Below are 19754 nucleotides of genomic sequence, written 5' to 3' on the forward strand. Positions count from 1 at the left end.
AAAAAAAAAAAAAAAATTACCCTGTTTTGTCTTTGGCGAAAATATCAAGATTTCAGGGTCCTGACGGGAAATCAGAATCATCCTGGACTGCCCTACCAAAAAGCCTCCCGTTGCAGAAGACGACTAATATAAACGAATAGCGAATCACCGCGCTCCCCCAACTTATTTTATCTCTTTCTCGATTCCTTAGCTCCCCGATCCTTGTCTGGTAACGAAACGACTGCCATCGTCACTTCTAGACTTGTCTCTCTTTCTATGCCTCCTCACTTTTTATACTTATGACTGCGATCTCTGCGGATTTAGACCAGAGCTGGGGTCCCGCATTCAATCGTTGGCCTAAATCCATCAGTTCAACTCTTCTCTTATTTTGCTCCTCTTTACCAAAATCCACTCTTGTGTCAACTTACACAACCACTGGCTTTTGACTTGACGAGTCATCACCTGGAACGATATTGATTTGATCCTGACATGGACCCAGCAGCCCAGAACGAGCAGCTGCTTGACCGGCGATCACAGCTCACAGAGGGACTTTGTAGTCTACCCTATGACTTGATACTCTACCTCAACCGTGCCGCTATCCACTCGGATCTAGGATATCCGGACCTTGCAGCCGGCGATGCATATCGTGCACTCTTACTAGCCGATGAGGTTCTCAATGAGGGCTTCGAATACCATGGCCAGGCCCTCGAGTCTCTGCAGATGCACACAGCAGTCCCCTTACCCGATGTTCTGGCACATGGGAACCTCCCCCAGGATGAGCTACAGAGCCCCGAAACTGACCTGGAAGTCGAAGACGAGGCAGTCAAACGACTGGCCATATTGGCCCAAGTTCGTGCATATCAGATCCTTTCTTTAGGCCTGTTGCTCTGTGGATCACTACAGAGTGCTGCCAGTTTCTGTCAGCGCGGTCTCCAGCTCTCACCATCCAATCAAGAACTACTCGACACCAAGAACAACATTGTCACTGTCGCCCGCAGAAGGCTTCGCCGTGATGATATCGATATCGATTACCCCAATCTCCCTGATCAAGGCCTCGTCCGTCGCGAGGTCTACCCCTGGAATGACCACGAACCTGATCGTTTCGCCCCGGAATCACTGGCTGAGCTCAACGAGCGTTTGAGCTCCATGGCACCAAAGTGCGTCGTCGAGGTTGCGACCTTGCCTGTCCTGTTGGAAGGAGCGAGCAGCACCGATGACTATGAAATTATTCCAACGTGCAAGCAGCTTGGAGTCTTCGCCAAGGAGGACATCGCCCCCGGTGAGGTTGTGCTGAAGGAATACTCACTTCTCACGGCGAACAATCGCCTAAAGGACTCTATTTGTGACGCGTGCAGTTCTGATCTGCCACCACTAGGCAGCGAGAACGAGCCCATCAGTTGCCCTGAATGCTACGACACGGTATTCTGCACTCAGTATTGCTTTGACCAAGCCATGGAGAGATATCATCCAGCGGTTTGTGAGAAGGACGTCGACGCAATCGCTAAGGATCCTGATGCATTCGAAGCGGACCAAACACTTTACCTTTTGCTCCTTTCTCGTGTCCTGGCTATGGCTGCTCACGAGGAGGTTAATCCTCTTGATGTTCGAGAGGTCAAGTATATATGGGGTGATTTTGTTCCGACTCGAACCAACGACATCAACGTCTCACCAAATGCCGGCCCGCCTCCTGAGTGGACACTGCCCTTTTCTTTCAAATACAACATCGAAACACCGCTCCATGTTTTGGAAAAGATGGATATCGATATATACTCTTCGCTCGCTGAGAGTGATCTATGGGTTCTCAACACGCTATACGCCAAATTCAGGGGCACTGCATCGGCCCGTAAAAGCCTTCGGGATGGTCGCCCTGATGTCGCTGCAGTGCACCCGTATTGGTGTCTCGCGAACCATGATTGCGACCCAAACGTCACATGGGAATGGGGTGGCCGCATGGTTCTTGAAGCCAGAAAGGAGCGTGTTGTGGAAGGTCGTCCGGGAGGTATCAAGAAGGGTGAGGAGATTCTCAACCACTATTGCGACGTCAATCTACCCGTGCAGCAACGCCGGGAATGGGCAAGGGGTAGTCTAGGCGGTTGGTGTATGTGCAAACGGTGCCGCGATGAGGCTGCCATGGGAGAAGCAAATCATGTTTGAGAATTTCATGCTGTGAGTTGGGATTTTATGAAGCACGGAGTGGGGGTTTGTACCTTTCAGAGATAGGGAGGTCTAGATAAAATGGGTGGAACAATCATAGCAAGTATGTGCTTTTGGATGGGCAGTTGAAGGACATTTTCTTTTGAAAGTTTCAAGATACCACAATACACGACAGGTTCTTATCATACCAAAACTCAAGCCTAGCAGCCATCTCTCCTTTCTATCAAGGTGCTGATGATACTGACCAGATAGCCATGGATATGCTTGGGAAACGAAGATAATTAAACCAAGGTCCACCATTGAACGTGAGCATTTGTTGAAATAGTTTGAATTCTATCCATGGAGGCCATCACAATCGATCAAAATCTGAAAGAGCCTTGATTTGTTGCTTGAACTGCAAAACAATCGCTTCTATTTCTAGGCCGGCACCTTACCTTGGTTGCTCAGGAAGCGGCCGAGGTCCTACGATCTGTCTTCGACCAGCTCCGATACCCACTGACCCCTTATTCTGGCTATCACCGCCTGTATAGCCAGCCCATTGCCCAACATCCCACCGGCCACCGATACCACCGCCGATTCCGTCTACACCTTCATTGGAGCGCACCGCCGCAGCAGTCTCTTTCTGTGCCTCTTCCCACTCGCGCTGCCGTTGGCGTTCCATCTCCATCTCTCGTTCCAAAAGTGACTTGGAGGCCCACCCGCCTGCCTTAGTCTTATTCTGGCTCTGTGCACGACGCTGGTCTTCAGCATCGCGCTCAGCCGTGGCACCCAGCTCGCGTGAATAAGTCGCCTGGGCTGCAGGTGGTGAAGGGGCTGGATTACTTGATAGAAAACGGTCGGTACGGCTGGGAGCGGCGGGCGTAGGCTTTGGGGAGTATGTGGCGGGATCCGGTAGGGGCCGGCTGCTCGTGTTCTGTGACTTGGCCTGGGGAAGAGCAGTCGGGTCAGGCAAGGGGCGAGGTGACCTTGAGGGCAATGCATGAGCGTTGTTTGCTTGAAGGGGTTCCCTGTTGAAAGGAGACCGAGTTCTCAGAACCTCTCGCTCGTCTTTAGACCATGAGTCAGAACGTGTTGGTGGACTGGACACCAGTTTGGGCTTTGGCTTAGGAATTGGTTTTGTCTCTATGCTTTCTTGACGTTGAGCTCTCTCTTGACGCTCTCGCTCATACTCGGCTTCTCGTTGTCGAGCGAGCTCCAACTCTTGCTCCAACTGCTTCACACGGTTCTTGTATTCATCTTCGGAAGCACCGTCTTGTTGTGATGCTCCTTGTTCAGCAGCTCGATACTGACTCAGGAATTGCCCCGTCAGCTTAGAATCACCACGATTCTTCACGCTTTTTCGTTCTTCGGCAAGTCGGGCTTCGGCATCTTCCTCATCCTTACGCCGTTTCTCCTCTGTGAGTTTCCACTGCCGTTCTTCCTCCTCCCATCTTCGCTTCTCTTCTTCGGCAGCTTGCCGCTCCTTTTCTCGGAGTTGTTCAGTTTCCTGCTCCCATCTGAGCTCTTCCTCAACCCGGGCGCGATCCTCCTCTTCAGCTCGCTGCCTCTCCTCTTCTTCCACTTCACGGCGAGCGCGCTCTTCCTCCTCTTTTCGACGGCGCTCCTTCTCAGCGAGAGTTGGCACGCGGGGACCAGCATTGGTGATCTGTCGCCTACCGCCAAACGATATACCGAGATTACCTTGGCTAGCGCCCCCTAAGTAACCATACTGTGCAATATTCCAGGCGGGTGCAGTAGTCCCTTCGTGCTCCTTTTTGCTCCAGCTGCTAACGGCGCCAGGAGACTCGGGCCCATTCTTTGGGGTAGGACTCTTGGTAGGACTCCACCGCCCAGAGCCCGAATCGCCAGTTCGATGTGGTAGAGCAGCAGAGCGACCGAAGGCAGGCGACTTGTTGCTTGTGACGGATGCGCCCCTGTCGCGTGTCCTGGTAGGCGTCCTTGAACCTGTTCCTTGAGGAGTAACCGTTTCAGGTCGATTTTTAGGTCCAATCGATGTGGGAAAGTGATGAGGATTAGCAGCATGGGCCGCTCTGCTGAATGCGCCGATGCATTGCAGAACTTGCGCTGGGTCCTTCTGCTCAAAAAGATCGACAGTAAGGAATGTATCATGTTGGTGGAGGTTCAGTGGTGGGGATTGGCAGGCACGGAGAAATAGCGAGATATTCTCCATCTGTACGAAAGGCATGGCCGATTGCTTGAACCGAACCCCAGGAGGTGGAAGGGCGAGATTGGCGAGCCTGAGCATTGTGTAAGTCCCGCATTCATGATCGCCAGGCTTGGAGGCGACTTACTTGCATAGAGCAACTCCATCTTTTAGTCCTTCGAGGAGATCGGACGAAGGAAGGCTCTCCCCCAGAATGTCTTCAATCCATGACCGAGCTTCGTTAGCAGCAGCAGGTGTGTATTTCTCAAGGCGCATCTTGCGCAAGTCTTTATCAAGCGACGACACGGACGCCATGATGACAACTCGCAGATGGGTTCTCGGAATAGCAACTCAATCACCCTGAGGAATAAGGAATTGGATTCGTATCTCGCCTAGTACGAGTTTAGATTCAAGCGTTTGCACTGGTAAGCGACGTAGAGAGTACGGTCCTGTCGCAAAAGTCGCACAACTTCTTGAACGGAGGGAGGGGACGGGTATCAATTCGCAATAAAACAAATGAAGCTGTCTCCAAGCAATCGTCTTGAAGGCCAACTCTCAGGATAGAAATCAAGTGTTGATTGAGAAGAATAGGAAGAGAGAATAAGATGGTCCCGGGTATCCGAGGTAGGTAAGTATCCAAGGAATTAGGTAGTAGCTTGCATTCGAGCAGGCAAGATTGGGCGGCATACACCCAACACCAGCATCCAGCCCACCATGAAATGACGTGGACTGGGAGTTGTGAGGTGGCTGGGGTGGGGTGGCTGGTGCATCATGAAAGTGGCTGTGTGTGCGTGTGTGTCATGGATGCAAGACTTCACCAGAACATTTGCGCCCCCCCATATTCTTTTGGTGACATTCAAGGTCATAAATTGAAACAAAAGAAGCACATGGCCACAAATCAGATTGGGCCTGTTGCGCGGGCCTGGTACCGGTGGAAAGCTCTACGCCTACCTTGGCGCAAGCGCTTCCTCGTGGGTTTGTTTTCAATCTTCCCTCCAACCACTCTCCTCCCACTTACATACCACCAGGTTACGACCTTCAGGGCAACACTTACTGGGAATTCCGACTCACGAGAGGCGCTGAGAGTAATGAGCGCTGGCGAAGAATTGTTAAATACCCGCGATCAACACACTACTCTTCCGTAAAGGTCAGCCCTCAATGGCACCAGTGGCTACGGCATACACGAGAGGACCCTCCAAGTATCGAGGAACAACACAGCGATGTTCTGCGCCGGGTGAGGATGCAGAAGCTTGCTGCTGAGGCGGATGCTCGATGGGAGGCCAAGCCGCGAGTCATGGACGCACCGCAGACTGCGCCGGCACCGTTGCTTTCACCGGCCAAGGCCAGTCCTTTACAACAAGACGCCAGGAGTAGTGAGCAGACTGACATGGGCCCAAAAAAGACCAGAGAAGAGGCTGAGAAGAAGGATGATCCTTGGGCCAAGGCAAAGGCCAGAGCGCCAGGCGAGACGTGGCAACCCACTTCTTGGAGTCCTACAGCTGCCAAGAAACGTTGAGCAATAGAGCTTCAGTCAAGTACTGACCGGCTCAACTGGCCTAGCAAGCCATAATTGCCATATCAAATGTAGCACCAATGTACAAGAGTCACGGAAAGAGACGAGACCGATTCAACGGCAGAATCTTGGGTATCATCATCATTCATTACGGCATTATGTTCATGCACTGGGCACGCTATATTATGTACAATACCACCAAAAACCCAATAGAATCGTCACCCGATCAACCGTCTCACGACTCCGCTTCCTGAGAAGCTTTTAAAACTTCCAAAAACAGGCGGATTCTTTCACCTGAATTAGTCAGGATCTCTTGCGCGAGAGCGTCGGCTTCATCACCCTTGACCTTCCCAGTACGCCGCTTCTTTGCTTTTGCTTCTCGAGCTTTGATGCCCGTCTCAACAGCCTCTTCAAACTCTTCAGAATAAACCATTAGATCGCATGCCCAGAGAAGGTGCATAGCGTCTTCAACGACTAGGGATAATTTCGCGTTGTCTTCTAGAGCCACGGTATTCGCCGGATGAGGGACAAAACACTCTTCTAACATTGGCAAGGTCAAACTACCCTCCGCATCACCTTCTGGGTCAACCCTTGAAGGATCTTTGTATGATGATGGTAGGAGTAAATCGAATAATTCTTTGGTGATAGTAATATGTGCTTCGGGTAGAAGTGGATTTGGTCTCTGGCACGCAAAGAGAGTAAACATAGGGAGCGGGAGAAGTTTGAGGGAGGCCGTATACTCCTCATATAGACGATGAAGCTCGGAAGGCTTTCGGAGTGACCATGTCACCGCAGAAAGTAATCTGAAAAGACGAAGGCGTATGTCGACAGACTCGACCAGCCCTTGCGAGTGTACACCCGCTGTGCCGAGCTTTCGCGTGTCCTTGGGCTTTTGCGGCGTTGGTGGTTCAGAAACTCCCGAAGAGATTGATTCATCATCAAAGTAGTCACCAAATTTGTCGTTTTCCAGGTCCAGCACCTGCTCCCGCTTTCGTTTCTTAGACGTCTTGCTCGGTCCTCTGGGTTCCTTGTCAAAAACCTCGCGAAAGGCAGACGACGATATCTCGCCTCCGTCGGCAAATATGGCTTTGACGAATCCTTTAGCTCCACTTTGTCGCCCGTTTTGTTGCTCCATGTACATCACAATGATAGATTCATTGCGTGACGTACGAGGTAGTTCGCTCTCTGGGCCATTGGCTAATTGCGCCTCCTTGTCGCATCGCTCGCGCTCGTTCCAGTCGGCCTCCAAGACATCCAACATAAACTCTAGCCAGACTTTCCAGTATTGCCATCGCTTCGGATATAACGTGCTGCAGTTGAGTGCCCAACCAAGGGTTGACCAAAAGTCTTGTCCACGGTCCCATATGCTACCATCGTTGGCAAGTTTGCCTCGAAGTCGATCATCGTCGCCATTTGATTCCGCGTCTGATATATCACTATCGTTTCCCGGTCCATACTGGTCCCAGCGGCGACCTGAGCGTGGTGTAGAGTTGAATTGGAAGGCTGTTCTAAGATCGGCATTAACGGGACCAGCAACTCGAAGAATATTGCGCAAATAGTCGAGAGCTTGTGAGGCAACGTCGAGCTGGTCTTTCTTCTCCGCACGGGTAGTGTGGAGAGGATGAATAACAAGAGTATTCAATAGGGCCAGATGGCTTGGAGGAGGGACAAGGACGTGCTTCCTCGAACGAGTGTGTTTGGATATACCGGAGGCGGCAATGCTGTTGAGGAGATTTATCGCGGAGCCATCTATGCCGAAGTAAGTATAAGTTACCATTGAGAGGAGCGAGTGCCAGCATACACAGTTGTTCTTCGAGTAAAATCTGGCAATGCGCCTTCAAGTCGCGGGGCAGTTGTCGCGCATCGCGATAGGGACATGGGTTCTCATGAACAGGGCTACTGGCGGCCGTGGATTTATCAAGTGTAGCATCATGCGCCGTCACAAAAGATGACGGCGACGAGAGAATCGAAGAAGACGAGGCTGTTGCCATTTCGTGTTTCGCGTCCAAGACATTCGTGAGTTGATAGGTATGATTAGTAGAGCATGGGGAAGGGAACGAGATGGGCCGGTTGAGAAGGAAGCGCATTCAATTTACACGGGCTGAGATCGCGAAGCGCGACAAGCGCGTGCGCTATCAGAGACCTGCCGATTTAGAGGGGTGGTACCTGAACTTAGAAGTCAGGGGGGGAATTCGCACTGGCCTGGCTGGTGACGCCATCCGCAGTTGTGCTGCCCTCTGGGAGTGTAAAAAACATTAGACGTCAGGTAAACCGAGGGGTGTCTGGATCAATTGGTCAGTCTGGTTTAAAGGTTTACTAACTATAATATTTAATATAAGTTTTTATTTATTTAACCTCCCTTCAGACTGCTTATGAGCACCACATTCAGGCATAATAAATATAACATAATTAAAAAATCAAAACCCCTTATTCTTAGAGCTGGAGAAAAAGAAAGCTGACAAGACTGGGATTCGAACCCAGGCCCCTTTCGAGACTGCGAATCGTTACTAGTTCAAATCGAACCTGAACACAGCGCCTTAGACCGCTCGGCCATCTTGCCTTCATGCGTTACTTCCGAAACGTCGTCAATCGCCAACTTGACGCACATCCAACACAAGCCTGCTAAAACTAAATATCAGGCTACTATTAAATATACTTAATATTTTAAGCTATTTTAAATATAATATTTCTTAAGCTAGGGTTTTAAGGTTTTATATTATTATTAATATAACTTTATTAAATTAAAACTTTATTATATTAAGTTTTATATAAAGTAATACTTATTATTTAAATATATATTAAATACTTACTTTATGTAATAAACCTTCTTCTATATATTAATATAATATAACTTTTAAAAGAAGGTGCTATTAAAAGTTTAATTTATATCTTTCTTTATATAAAAAGGGGATATATACCTCTTTTAAATCTGTTACTCAGTCTGTAATGTTGAGCTCCTGAAAGACGTTTTTCACTTACAACCACAATGCCTGAGCTACTAGAAGAGAACCTGCAGCCTCTCTTTAATTTTACAGAGGATTATTTCTCGGTCAACACAGCAGATAAGGATGCTTCGTCCCGCGACTCAGCCAAATACTGGAAAAAGCAAGAGAAATTAACGACTGCTGCGAAGAAAGCAATGGAAAAGGAAATAACGGAAGACATGGAAGAGAAACGACGAGGCAAAAGACCTATGAGAAAGTCTTTCAAGAGAGATTGCGAACGATTCAGAAAGAAAGAGAGGCAGGGTCGACAGGAAGCCACCGTGCCCCCCCTTGCAGAGATCGATACTGAAAGATTTGCAGGTTCAACTGTGTCACTCAAGTCAAGATGCCAAGCGCATCATCTAACTTAGCTACTGACGCGTGGCAAGATAAAAGCCTTGATGTTTTGATTTTGTGGACCGATGGGTCAGTCAATATGTGCGATGGTGGTGCTGCAGTTGTCTTGATGGATAAGTCTTTGGGATGCAAACAGGCTGTCCCGCAGGAAATAGGCTGGCAAGTGAAAGGACACCACGGCCGTACGGGAGATGTCGAACTTATAGCCATCGTGGGAGCCCTTGAAGCAGCCATATCCATTGTTTCGCAGCAATCGAAATCTCATATACGCAGAGTTGCCATATTCTCTGACTCGAGAGATGAGGCTATTCCGCGGTGTTCAGAAATTCGGCACTTCCCGATACCACCTCTCGACTCCTTAGTTCGACAACGGTCTCATGAATTGGTGCAATTAGGAGTAGCTTTATCTCTCATTTGGGTTCCGGGCCATAGTGGTATTGAGGGAAACTACCGAGCCCATAACATCGCTCACCGTATGGCGAAGCTCGATCGCCAGGACTTGTGCCAAAGCATCGTGTCTATACCTCGATCCATGGATGATATTGTGGATTTTGGTTTTCACCATGTGTAAGTTACTCCGACAAAGGATGATACTTGGAGAAGGTTTTCATCGGGACTATTACCGGCGCTCTTGGTTCTTTGGGAAATGGCTAGATGAGAAAGAGATAGGCTTGACTATGCATATGGCTATGTTGTTTCAACCAGGTGGTTGTCCATCAGTATATCATCTCAGGAACTTTGATATTTCTTACATGTGCTGATCCACGTTGGGATAAGAAGACCGTGGGAAGCCGGTCGATTATTCTATATTATAAGTAAAGCAATATTCCAGCACTACAGGAGATTCAAAATGAAACAATCCTATATTCTACCTATCAAACATTAACTTCCGTGACTCTATGGTCTCTCTTCTCTTTCGGATCTGCTTGGTCCAAAGCATGCTCAGTCTCAAATTTACGATCCAGGCTTTTGGCCTGGACACATATGAGTGACACCAAGAGAGCAATGCATGCAAGTAAAGTCAGTACTAGCCAGACGATTCGAAGGCCCTTAATATATCCATCGATGATGGTGTCCTTCTTGAGCTGCATGCTAGAGGGGGACTTCTTGAGGATCTGTACTAAAGCTGACGCGTCTTTGGCCCATTCGTTGGCTTTGGAAGCAAACTCCGGGCTCTTCTCAACCTGTTTGCGGAACTCGTTTTGAAAGGTGACGCCGCCGACAGCAACACCAATGCCTTGACCCAGAGACCGACAGAAAGCATAAAAGCTGGCAGCGAATGGCAAATCGGAATTGGAAGCTGAAGCTTGAGCAGCAAATGCTTGAGCTGAGTAGAGGATACCGAGACCGAGACCCCCAGTAAGGTAGATGAGTACCCATCTAAAGGCTTTAGTATGATCATCGAGCAGCAGCATCAATCCCACCCCAATGGGCACAAGAACCCATCCATCCCATATGAAGGGCCTGTATGTCCCCGTCTTGGCAATCAGGAGCCCAACTATGACAGCAGCGGGAGCCACAGTCCCGGTGAATGGCATGACAGCAACACCGGCAGTGATAGGCGATGACCCCCTGACCTCGTGGTATAATGGAACATAGTAAAGTAGACACCATACCGTTATGCCGTGGATGACAGTAGCAAAGTATGCAGAGAGAGCCGTAAGGGAGGTGAATAGACTGGGTCTCAGAAGAGGGTCGCATCTGGAGTATTTTCTGCAGAACTTGACATGAAGACCAAAGGATATGAGTCCCATGATACCGAAGATAAGAGGTATCACGGTCCTAGGACTGCTCCAGTCATACATGATTCCACCTGTAAATGACCATAAGTAAGTAGTTACAGGGTTGACTACATCAGCATGGGCAACTTACCCCAACTCAAAGGGATCAGGAAACTTGTCAAGGAGCCAACAAAGATGATGGTCCCGATCCAATCGAATTCACCGATCTTAACGTTGACTGACGCATCCTTCGTTCGTTTAATGCGCATTGTGATAGGAATAGCGATATAGGCAATGCCGCAAAATGGTAAATTGATCCAGAACAGCCAGGGCCAGGACACCTCTACGAGAGCGCCACCGATCAAGGGACCTAGAATGCTTCCAATAGCCCAGTTGAGAGAGATAAGGCCGAACCATTTGCCCCTATCCCTGAGACTCACAAGATCTGTAGCGATAACATATGTCAAGGCAAGGATACCACCAGAGCCAAGGCCCTGAAGTGTCCGACCACCTAGTAGCACGGCAACGTTCTTCGCCAGAGCAGCCGTGATACTACCACCGGTAAACACAGTGAGAGAAGCGAGGAACGCGAACCGACGGCCAAATATATGGGATAGGGAGGCAACAGGGGGTTGAACGACGGTCGAGGCGAGGAGGAAACTGGTACCACACCAAAAGGCTTCGATAGCCGTGGCACCGATGTCTTCTGCAATTATCTTTGGACATTTCATGTTAGCGAGGACTCGTGTTAGGATTGAGTAACATGAGCTTACAGGCAATGCAACACAAATAATGGTTGAGTCAAGAGCGATGATAAAGGTGACAAGACACAATGTACCAAAAGCGCCATAGAAGCGCCATCCCCGACTTGAACTCGCAGGCAATTCACTCAGTTCCTTGAGTTCAAGGGACGAGAGGCCTGAAGAGGATGAAGGATTACCAGTCGCACTCTCGGTTCCATTCTGTGTACAGGATCTTGATTCTGCCTCGATCGCGTCCAGGGCACGGGCAGCTGGTATAGAGCCAGCAGGGGGTAACTTGTCTTGTTGGCGAGAAGAACCTCTTGTCTTGTCATCGAAGTTTAGATCACTAGGAGAGCCATTTCTGGGTAGATTATCAGCCATTCTGCGGAACCGAGGGAACGTGGTTACAGTCGTAGATTCTAATCAGGGGTAGAACGAAACAAACACCCATGTATTTCGTCATGTCGTCAGACACTGATGTATAGGAATCAACCCATCTTATAACAACACCAAAACTCAAGCGCAGACCTGTTTCACCGCTGACTTCAGGTTCATCAACATCTCGTCAGCCAGCCTCATAGCCCCTACTAGACATGTACGAACAACCAACACATCCAAACTAAGGCTGCTTAGAGGTTCCAAATATCGAGTCCAACAACCGAGGCGCCACAAGTTACTGCATTGGGGGCATTTCATTGATTTTCACAAGGATCCAGCGATTTGGCGACCTCCACTTCAGCTCAGCCCATGGAGGAACTAGTGATTGCTAGCATCTACCAGAGCTCGGCCATGGATGTTTGATCGAGCCTCATCGGATATCTCGGTCACGGAGGCGGCCGCCTCTCTGCCCGACCGGCGCCATCCCGCCGCTAATAGAGGCTATTCACGGATGTACATAATGATTCTACAGCCAGTCAGAAGTGCTGGGATTGTTGCCTTGATCTGTCTCGCCGAGATATCGATATCGAATTGGTTTGGAGCTCTTGACACTGCCGTGCTACTGAAATAGCTGAATGTATCTAGCCGTCTTGAAGAGGCGCACAAAAGTTCCTCGTCAGATGGAACACATTACGTCTATCGGTCTGACCTTTGATGAATCATGTTTCCTTATCGGATCTGGTTCGGACCCGAGCTTGATCTACGTGTCAGCCCTACAGTTTCCAACGCTCTGGATCTATCGATGTGCTAATCCATAAACGATCCTAGCGTTCTCTTCATCGCTATCGTGGGACTTGTAATCTCAGCTCTCGGCGAGCCCGTTAGTCCTCGTGGCTATGAGTCTGTCCCACAGCGCCAAGGATAAATGTATTTCTGGAACGGTCGAAAATAAGCGGTAATCTTAACTGAGAAGTGCTTTGCTCACCAAGCCTGTTCGTCAGACCATCATTGAGGCAACCAGGCCCGCTTACTTATCGATACTGGGCATATATAATTAGGACTAGAATGTTAACACCGTTTGCGATGTCTGTGATGTTAGATCTCCAGGACTGGTATTGATAAGAATGGTCTCCAGTTGCTCGAAATTTACATATGAAATCGCAAACTGTTATAAGAATGGGTGTCTGGCGACCCCCATAAGAAGACAGAGAAGCCAATGGCCCTAGTACTATGGGACCACGCAAGCATATTGTCGTTAGCCAGGGAAAGAAACAGTTTTTACTTAGATAGGTGCTGACTGAGCTTCTTTCTTCAATTCTCACAGGTACAGTGTCTCCTGTGCGCTTGGTACGGAGGATATAAATGTGTCACTGTCGATCTGTATGCAAAGCCTCATTAATTCTTGGATACCAATAATACCCCTATCTGATATGAAAGTACGTAAGAATCTAAAAGTGAGAAATATGTCTTTGATAAGGATAAACTCAAAAAGTTCCTCTCTTCAATAAGACCGTATGGTACTTGATAAATTGGTGTTTTCTAGGCATTCCAGAATTCGCCAGTGTTCCCCTAGCCGCGCGTATATTCTCAGTACAGCCAGCCGTCGACCAACAGCATATAGGGTCATATACCGCATCGAGCACTCCTCTGGCGCGGGCAAGAAATATCATTCAGAATCAGGCTGCGTGGCTCAGGCTGACCCGGGAGTGCGGCTCAATCTGAACAGAAAAGTCGACCATGGGGCTGTGTGCCACATTTTGAACCACGAATATCGCTGATAGACGAATCATGAACCAGTGTACCGTCGTGTGACCTCGGCAATATCTGTTCCTCGTCCAAATAGACCAATAATCAGCGGCACGCGGGCCGTACCGCTCGCTCAAAGGAGATACAAAAAAGTACTTGCTCGAGACTTGATGTGCGTGATGAAGATGCACTCGGAGATGCAGATTCTCCTTTCCTGTCATTGGGCGATGAACACGTCGAGCATCGTGAGGGTGTTGGTCGGGTAACAAGAAATGGCAACGACTCCCTTTCTGGCTTCACCGGCTCGAGATTCGAAGATAGCCGGCCGGTCCAAGGGGCCACCTTCTCATGAAAGTGAGGCTGAGTTCATTAAGATGCACAAAACACATTGGTATTTGATATTCACCGCTCTTTGTCCTGTTGAATGCTTCATGTCTAGAGGCTGGTTATTTGCTGATTGTGGTGATGGAAAAAGGCATCCACAGGATGGCCTCAGCGGGGCTGTATTCATGATGGATGGATGGGTGGGTAGACAACATAGCTAGCTGGCAATTCATCTTTTCAATCTCGATTGTCGTGTCAAAACTTTCTGCTCACCGTAAGATTTACAATGCTGCCCAAAATCTCCAGGGAGAAAGGAGGAAGGGGTTTCACGACCACCTGGCTGATGGAACCAAGACCCAGCATCCATGGATGTTTCGTAAAAGCCCCCTCGCCGTCTGTCTTCTGGACACGAGAGGTATTTGGGGGTTAAGTTCGGAGGCCCAGGTGTGTTTCGCGAACTTCTGGAGTACCGGAAACAATATGTCGATAGGCTTGCCTTGGTCTTTTCAAATGCTCGAATAGGCCTTGCTAGAGGTCCATTGGAAAGTTAAGTTCAATAGCTGACGATGCCATTGTTCGCAAAGGAGATCCTCTGCTAGCGAGTCTCCTGTCCTCAGAGGTTTTGGGCGTTATCTCAACGTGTTATTGCCTGAGGCCTTGAGCTTTGTGAAGGCTCAACTTGAAGTCGAAGTGTGAATTGTTTTTAGACCCCTTCAAATGATCACTTTTTGTAACCTATTGGTCAGTAGATGGAGGAGTGCTTGTTACCTGACGAGAGCCCCGGGTATAATGATGCTTCAGGTGTAGCCAAATTATGGATACCTACCAGAATGAGCATCCACTTTCGGTGCATTGGCATCACTATTACCAGACACTTAGAGTCCATTTTCGATCCAATCCCTTCAGACAGGCTCGTAGGGGGAAGCTCGTCCGGACCCTGGCTGTAATGTCTCCTTTGAATGGGAAAACAGTATGTGCAGGTGACAAAGCCCACTGCATTATTCAATGCCCATCCCAGCACATTCTGCTCCAACTTTGAGCGCCTTTTTTTTGGTCATAACAAGAGTTGGTCGGCATGGCTTGAGCAACATGCTAAATACCTATTCGACTGACGGGAAATGTTGGAGATTGCTCGAGATCCATACGAACCATCATTGGTGGTTCCCAGTTACTCCAAATTCCCACTGGGGTAGATAGGAGCTCAAAGCGCTGGGAACCATGAATGCCGCTATGAAGACCCGACAGTCAACCCCTGGCTTGAGGTTATACGTTGGGTAGTACCTTATTAACGACGTCCCTCGTATAAGGGGGCCAACAAACTTCTCCCGGATCTGATCAAAGCAAAGCATTCATTCACTCCTGCACTTGCTGGATTGATCTTTGTTGCGATACGGGACAATTCGTTCATTTGACACTGTCAAATGAGATGAGCGTGCCCCCATCAAAATACTCTCTGGCACGATGTCTCCTTTGACACTTTCGACGCCCAACAGCGATCGGGATGGAGAACCCCCTCATCCTCTGCAGTCCATGTGGCACGAAAGACCGTTCGAAATGCCCGCAGGCAACGGTACAATGTTCATTCTGATTTACCGCAAGTGCGGTAATCTAAAGTCAAGCCAAGCGGCAACCAGAGCATAATCGCGACTGAAGAATCCGGGTTACAGGCTCGTTCGTCAGTCTTCTGCGAATCGCATTGTTGGGAAAGGACATGGGTCTGGTGTTTGAGCATAAGGTATCCGACAACATCAAATGATGAATGGAAGACAACCAAACTTTGGATGGGAAGTTTCGATTGACGCTGCCTTTGTTAATCTTCGTTTTAAGGATATGCAAATGGCTGGTGTCCGGTCCAGCATCAGCGTCGTGAATGGTAGTGTCCTCGAAATGCCTAAGAAAGGCGGTCTAGGATTACGCAGGACTGTCAGGGCACTTTACCGAATCGAATCAAAAGAAAGCGTCTGCAAGGCTGGGACTTTTCAACTAACTAACGGGTAGATTGTTTCGCCAGAGTGTATTTGGTGCCGGAAGCGCCGTTGGATGATATGTTTGCGGCATCTCACAGTGCTTCCATCAGCTATCGCCAAGGATATCGGCAGGTAAGGTAGTTTTAACCTTGATATCGCTAACAGGACACTAGTAAGGACTACTGTGGAATACCAATGGACGACATGGAATGGAGAAAAGGCTTGTTTTGATGAGTACTCGAAAGTTTCTACCGCATTGTTATTGGCGTCTTGGGCCGATGCCCTTAGGCAACCAGCCACCTGTCGCCTCTTTTTCATTTCCATGGAGAACAGAAATGGGTCGCAGTCGCAGTCGCAGTCAGTGTCCATGCTCATTGTCGGGGATAACTTCAATCCTCAACCCCGAAACAGGCCAATGCATGCCCATGTTCATCGGGTATCTACATGCCTATCAATGCTTTTCAACTCAACCATTCTGGTCTAACCCGGTTCTGCGTCATTGATCTACGCAGGCCGAGTGAAGGACTACCTTACTCCACAACCAGTCCGGACCCCAGGTTTCATCGGTTATAACCACATCGACATCAAGTTGCTTTCAGATCTGGGGTTTCTGTGGCGACGAGACCGTGCTTACACACCGAGTACCAAGATCGCCCCGAGGAACTTGGCCCCATTGCACTAAAACCAACCGAACATGCAATGGCTCTTTGAACATTGGTGGCTTCGTTTGCGTCTTGGTAACAAGGTGTCGGCCAAAGACTACAGTTCACCGCCTAGTCTCGCCCCGTTCCCAGCAAAACCATGCCAGTTGCCGCTCAGGTAGGTACTCTTTAATTTCCAGTACAGCTGTATCAACAAACTCAAGCGCGTTCGTGTTTCGCGCGACAGAAGGAAATTCCAAGCAAGCCTTAGGTTGGCTGTATCTCGGTATGGTAGTAGGACGCTTGGTAATGGGAGAATTCCTCCATGCAATGCTGAACAAGATCGACCATGGTTTCGCAATCTAAGATGGTCTGTCTATGCTCAGGGGTTCATAGTCCTAGATAGTAGATTCTGCCAGGAGGCAATCAAAGTAGGCGCCTTGTTGTTTCTAACTGGTACCTTCATCTTCCATGTCCCTTGTACCTATTGTAGAGCCTCATCGGAAGGATAGTTTGCCATGCCCACCCTAGTATTATCTCCTTTCCTCCCCAAGCATTTGCTCACAACCTACTCCGTACGGCCCTAAGTCATGTGCTTATAGGTTGTCTCTCATGCTACCTACGCGTTGAGTCTCGCTTTTGTTTCTATGGTTACTGGCTTTTCTTGGCGCTTCAGAAGGCAAGTCTGCCGTCTCGTCATCTGAGCTGTCCTATAGTGGCCTCCCTCCACGAACTCTCTCAGCCTTGGTTCACGTACATCTCCCACATTGACATCACTGCTAACAAAGATGATCTCAAGGAATGCGATTCTTCAAACGATTGTCCAATATACATCCACTCTCTTACAAACGGCTTACCAAGTCGCTCCGATACAGTCCAATCTTCACCCCTACTCGCCTTCCGATCCTCCAGTCTCTGTTCCATCCGTCCCTCTCCCAATATCAACCCCCTCGGAGGAGGGTTGCCATCAAGCCGGCGTAGGCAAGACAGGAGAGCAAAACTTTCTCAAACCCCAAAATCAGTCCCTGACTTAGCCAGCCAAACACGATTACAAACACGAGATACACAACTACTTCGCCAACTGTTGATCGAACGTTCAGGGATTGAATAGCAGCTGGAGCGCATGCAAACAAGGCGATAATGGAGCTGAAGATGGTGATGCTTATGAACCGTATGGCCCCTTCGTTGTAGAGATACTGATCATTATCACCAACTTCCTCTTGCCCTGATAGGAACGGTTTCTAGGACATGTCAGTACATACTGCTCTGCGGATGGCGCAAGTGAGTGTCTTACAAGGAGGAGTCGGCCGACCCTTGTGTATCCGGCAAGGCAGATGAGCTGGTCAAGCCTGTCTGGTTGCGAGAGCGATGCCCAGTCGTGGATCGGCGCGTCGAGGTACTTACCGCCCCCTCCTTTTAACATAGCTCTGAAGGAAGGCAAGAGATTTCTCAAGAAATAGCTGCCTGGCTTGTCGAGTGCGAGCACCTGGCTTGTTTGAATCACCACCTGTGCTGTGTGTGTGTGTGTGTGTCAGCTTGCGGTCCAGCAAATGGATCGTAATCGTCATTGTTCTTTATCTTACCATACTTTAGGTATTCCTCCACAAGCTTTTCGTCAGTGTTCGCATCTTCTGTACCCGATTTGAATGCTTTTTCGGCCTCGTCGTAAAGAGTCACCATGCGGTTCGCTTGAAGCATAATACAGCGCGAGCTTATGTTTGACAGTCGGGGCGCGACCATGTGTCTTTTATCTTGCTGCATCTGCCGACACATGCGAGCCCAACCCCTTTCTCCTCCTGGTCATGATCTCTCAGCTCATACTAACAATTACAGGATATAGTTGCAACATACCCCAGTTTCCTGCTTGGCGTTCGAGATCTAGGCACAAGTCAGATGGCTCCCGTACTGAAGGGGCACAACATTCGAGATCTCGTACCTATTCCAGGTCTCATGATGCTTGGTGTATTGACTTCCTCGCTCCGTGGTGGCCCACTGACTGGGTTTCGTACAGAGCTGCCTTGAGGTGCGTTCATCTGGCAAGGTTGGGACATTTTGACGGTGCGATCGAACAATTCACCTGGTTTCTACCAGCACAATGGCTCCCCAGTCAAGCTTAGTGAGATCAATCCGCAAGGGCCAAGGGACCCTTTTATCCTCGCTGAGATCACACATCACCGCACGCTGACGAAGGGCACACAACATTGCGGTGCCTTTGGGCATGCAATGAGGCTCGTTTCTACCACTACCATTTCCGTCCCGGCCACCATTATACAATGGCATAACACACCGCAACTGCAGCTGCCTTCTTTTCTATGCAAAGTTGTTGGTCGAGTCAGGCGCAAGGTTGTCGCTGCAGGTCGTTGGGCTGTGCTAAGCAAAAGCAAATCACAGCACGTACACAATCGGCGCTGTCAACCAGGATTGACCGGATCGAGCCCAATCACAACGATCTGCCATCACCCACCCGTTCCCCGGAAGTATCAGGTTGGTTACTGGCCCCTGACCTGAGTGATAACAATTCAAGCCCCATTTCTCTTGGATGATCAACGTGTTTGTGCAACAATCGCGCTTATTTAGGCGCGTTGAATCATCCAATATTCAGAGTATGTCATTCATGTTATATCAGCAGCAGGTTGATATATTCGCACTTTTATCGTTCAAAATCTTCAATGTTCCAAAGGTTCAAAAAGTGCTTATTGACCTATCTAAATAATGTAAAATCATTAAATGAATCGAAATTATATCCTTATCAAGGTCCCGGTGCCACCTGAATAACCACAGCTTTTGAATTTGTTCTCAGAGCCACAAATTGTTTTGCTGCAATCTCTGACAAAATTGATGCTTTGAACTGGGAGATTACAGTCAGATGATTTTAGAAGGTGGCCTTGGAGGGGTTTATGCGCACCTTTACAGTTTATGGCGTTTCGTGTATTTTACCGTGCGTATTTTGCACGGATTTCTTGACAATCATCCGTAGCTTGATACTCAAAGGGTGGCTTTGTGTGTAAAATCGATGGTTTTGATTGCAAAATCAGGCTTTGGGGTTGACTTCGCCAGATGCCGCAGGTTTCTTGTTCTTGGGTTGACTTATAATAACAGAACCA

The 19754-nt window shown here is 48.9% G+C and overlaps 6 protein-coding genes and 1 non-coding gene across 7 annotated transcripts; 2 read left to right on the plus strand and 5 right to left on the minus strand.

Annotated features, from left to right (window-relative positions):
* Nucleotides 1-468: 468 nt before the first annotated feature.
* FMAN_04380 (uncharacterized protein) lies at nt 469-2133 on the plus strand (the record flags this gene model as incomplete). Its single annotated transcript, XM_041828917.1, has 1 exon — nt 469-2133. The coding sequence occupies one exon, from the start codon at nt 469-471 to the stop codon at nt 2131-2133; it is 1665 nt and encodes a 554-aa protein (XP_041679733.1).
* A 430-nt stretch (nt 2134-2563) lies between these two features.
* Nucleotides 2564-4591, minus strand: FMAN_04379 (uncharacterized protein; the record flags this gene model as incomplete). The annotated part of the gene is made up of 2 exons (XM_041828918.1): nt 2564-4370; nt 4425-4591. 2 exons carry the CDS (start codon nt 4589-4591, stop codon nt 2564-2566), a joined length of 1974 nt encoding a protein of 657 aa, XP_041679734.1.
* Nucleotides 4592-5163: 572 nt separating this feature from the next.
* Nucleotides 5164-5792, plus strand: FMAN_04378 (uncharacterized protein; the record flags this gene model as incomplete). Its single annotated transcript, XM_041828920.1, has 2 exons — nt 5164-5251; nt 5305-5792. 2 exons carry the CDS (start codon nt 5164-5166, stop codon nt 5790-5792), a joined length of 576 nt encoding a protein of 191 aa, XP_041679735.1.
* Nucleotides 5793-6024: 232 nt separating this feature from the next.
* Nucleotides 6025-7780, minus strand: FMAN_04377 (uncharacterized protein; the record flags this gene model as incomplete). The annotated part of the gene is made up of 2 exons (XM_041828921.1): nt 6025-7538; nt 7591-7780. The coding sequence occupies 2 exons, from the start codon at nt 7778-7780 to the stop codon at nt 6025-6027; spliced, it is 1704 nt and encodes a 567-aa protein (XP_041679736.1).
* A 465-nt stretch (nt 7781-8245) lies between these two features.
* tRNA lies at nt 8246-8349 on the minus strand. Its single transcript has 2 exons — nt 8312-8349; nt 8246-8289 (listed from the first exon to the last, which is right to left on the minus strand). It is a non-coding gene; the product is annotated as a tRNA-Leu (tRNA).
* Nucleotides 8350-10005: 1656 nt separating this feature from the next.
* On the minus strand, nt 10006-11975 carry FMAN_04376 (uncharacterized protein; the record flags this gene model as incomplete). The annotated part of the gene is made up of 3 exons (XM_041828922.1): nt 10006-10943; nt 11003-11567; nt 11625-11975. The coding sequence occupies 3 exons, from the start codon at nt 11973-11975 to the stop codon at nt 10006-10008; spliced, it is 1854 nt and encodes a 617-aa protein (XP_041679737.1).
* Nucleotides 11976-17591: 5616 nt separating this feature from the next.
* On the minus strand, nt 17592-18701 carry FMAN_04375 (uncharacterized protein; the record flags this gene model as incomplete). The annotated part of the gene is made up of 5 exons (XM_041828923.1): nt 17592-17891; nt 17945-18162; nt 18234-18446; nt 18502-18528; nt 18587-18701. 5 exons carry the CDS (start codon nt 18699-18701, stop codon nt 17592-17594), a joined length of 873 nt encoding a protein of 290 aa, XP_041679738.1.
* Between the last annotated feature and the right edge of the window lie 1053 nt (nt 18702-19754).

Source organism: Fusarium mangiferae, assembly GCF_900044065.1.
Source record: "Fusarium mangiferae strain MRC7560 genome assembly, contig: FMAN_scaffold003, whole genome shotgun sequence".
In the NCBI taxonomy this organism is placed as follows: domain Eukaryota; kingdom Fungi; phylum Ascomycota; class Sordariomycetes; order Hypocreales; family Nectriaceae; genus Fusarium; species Fusarium mangiferae.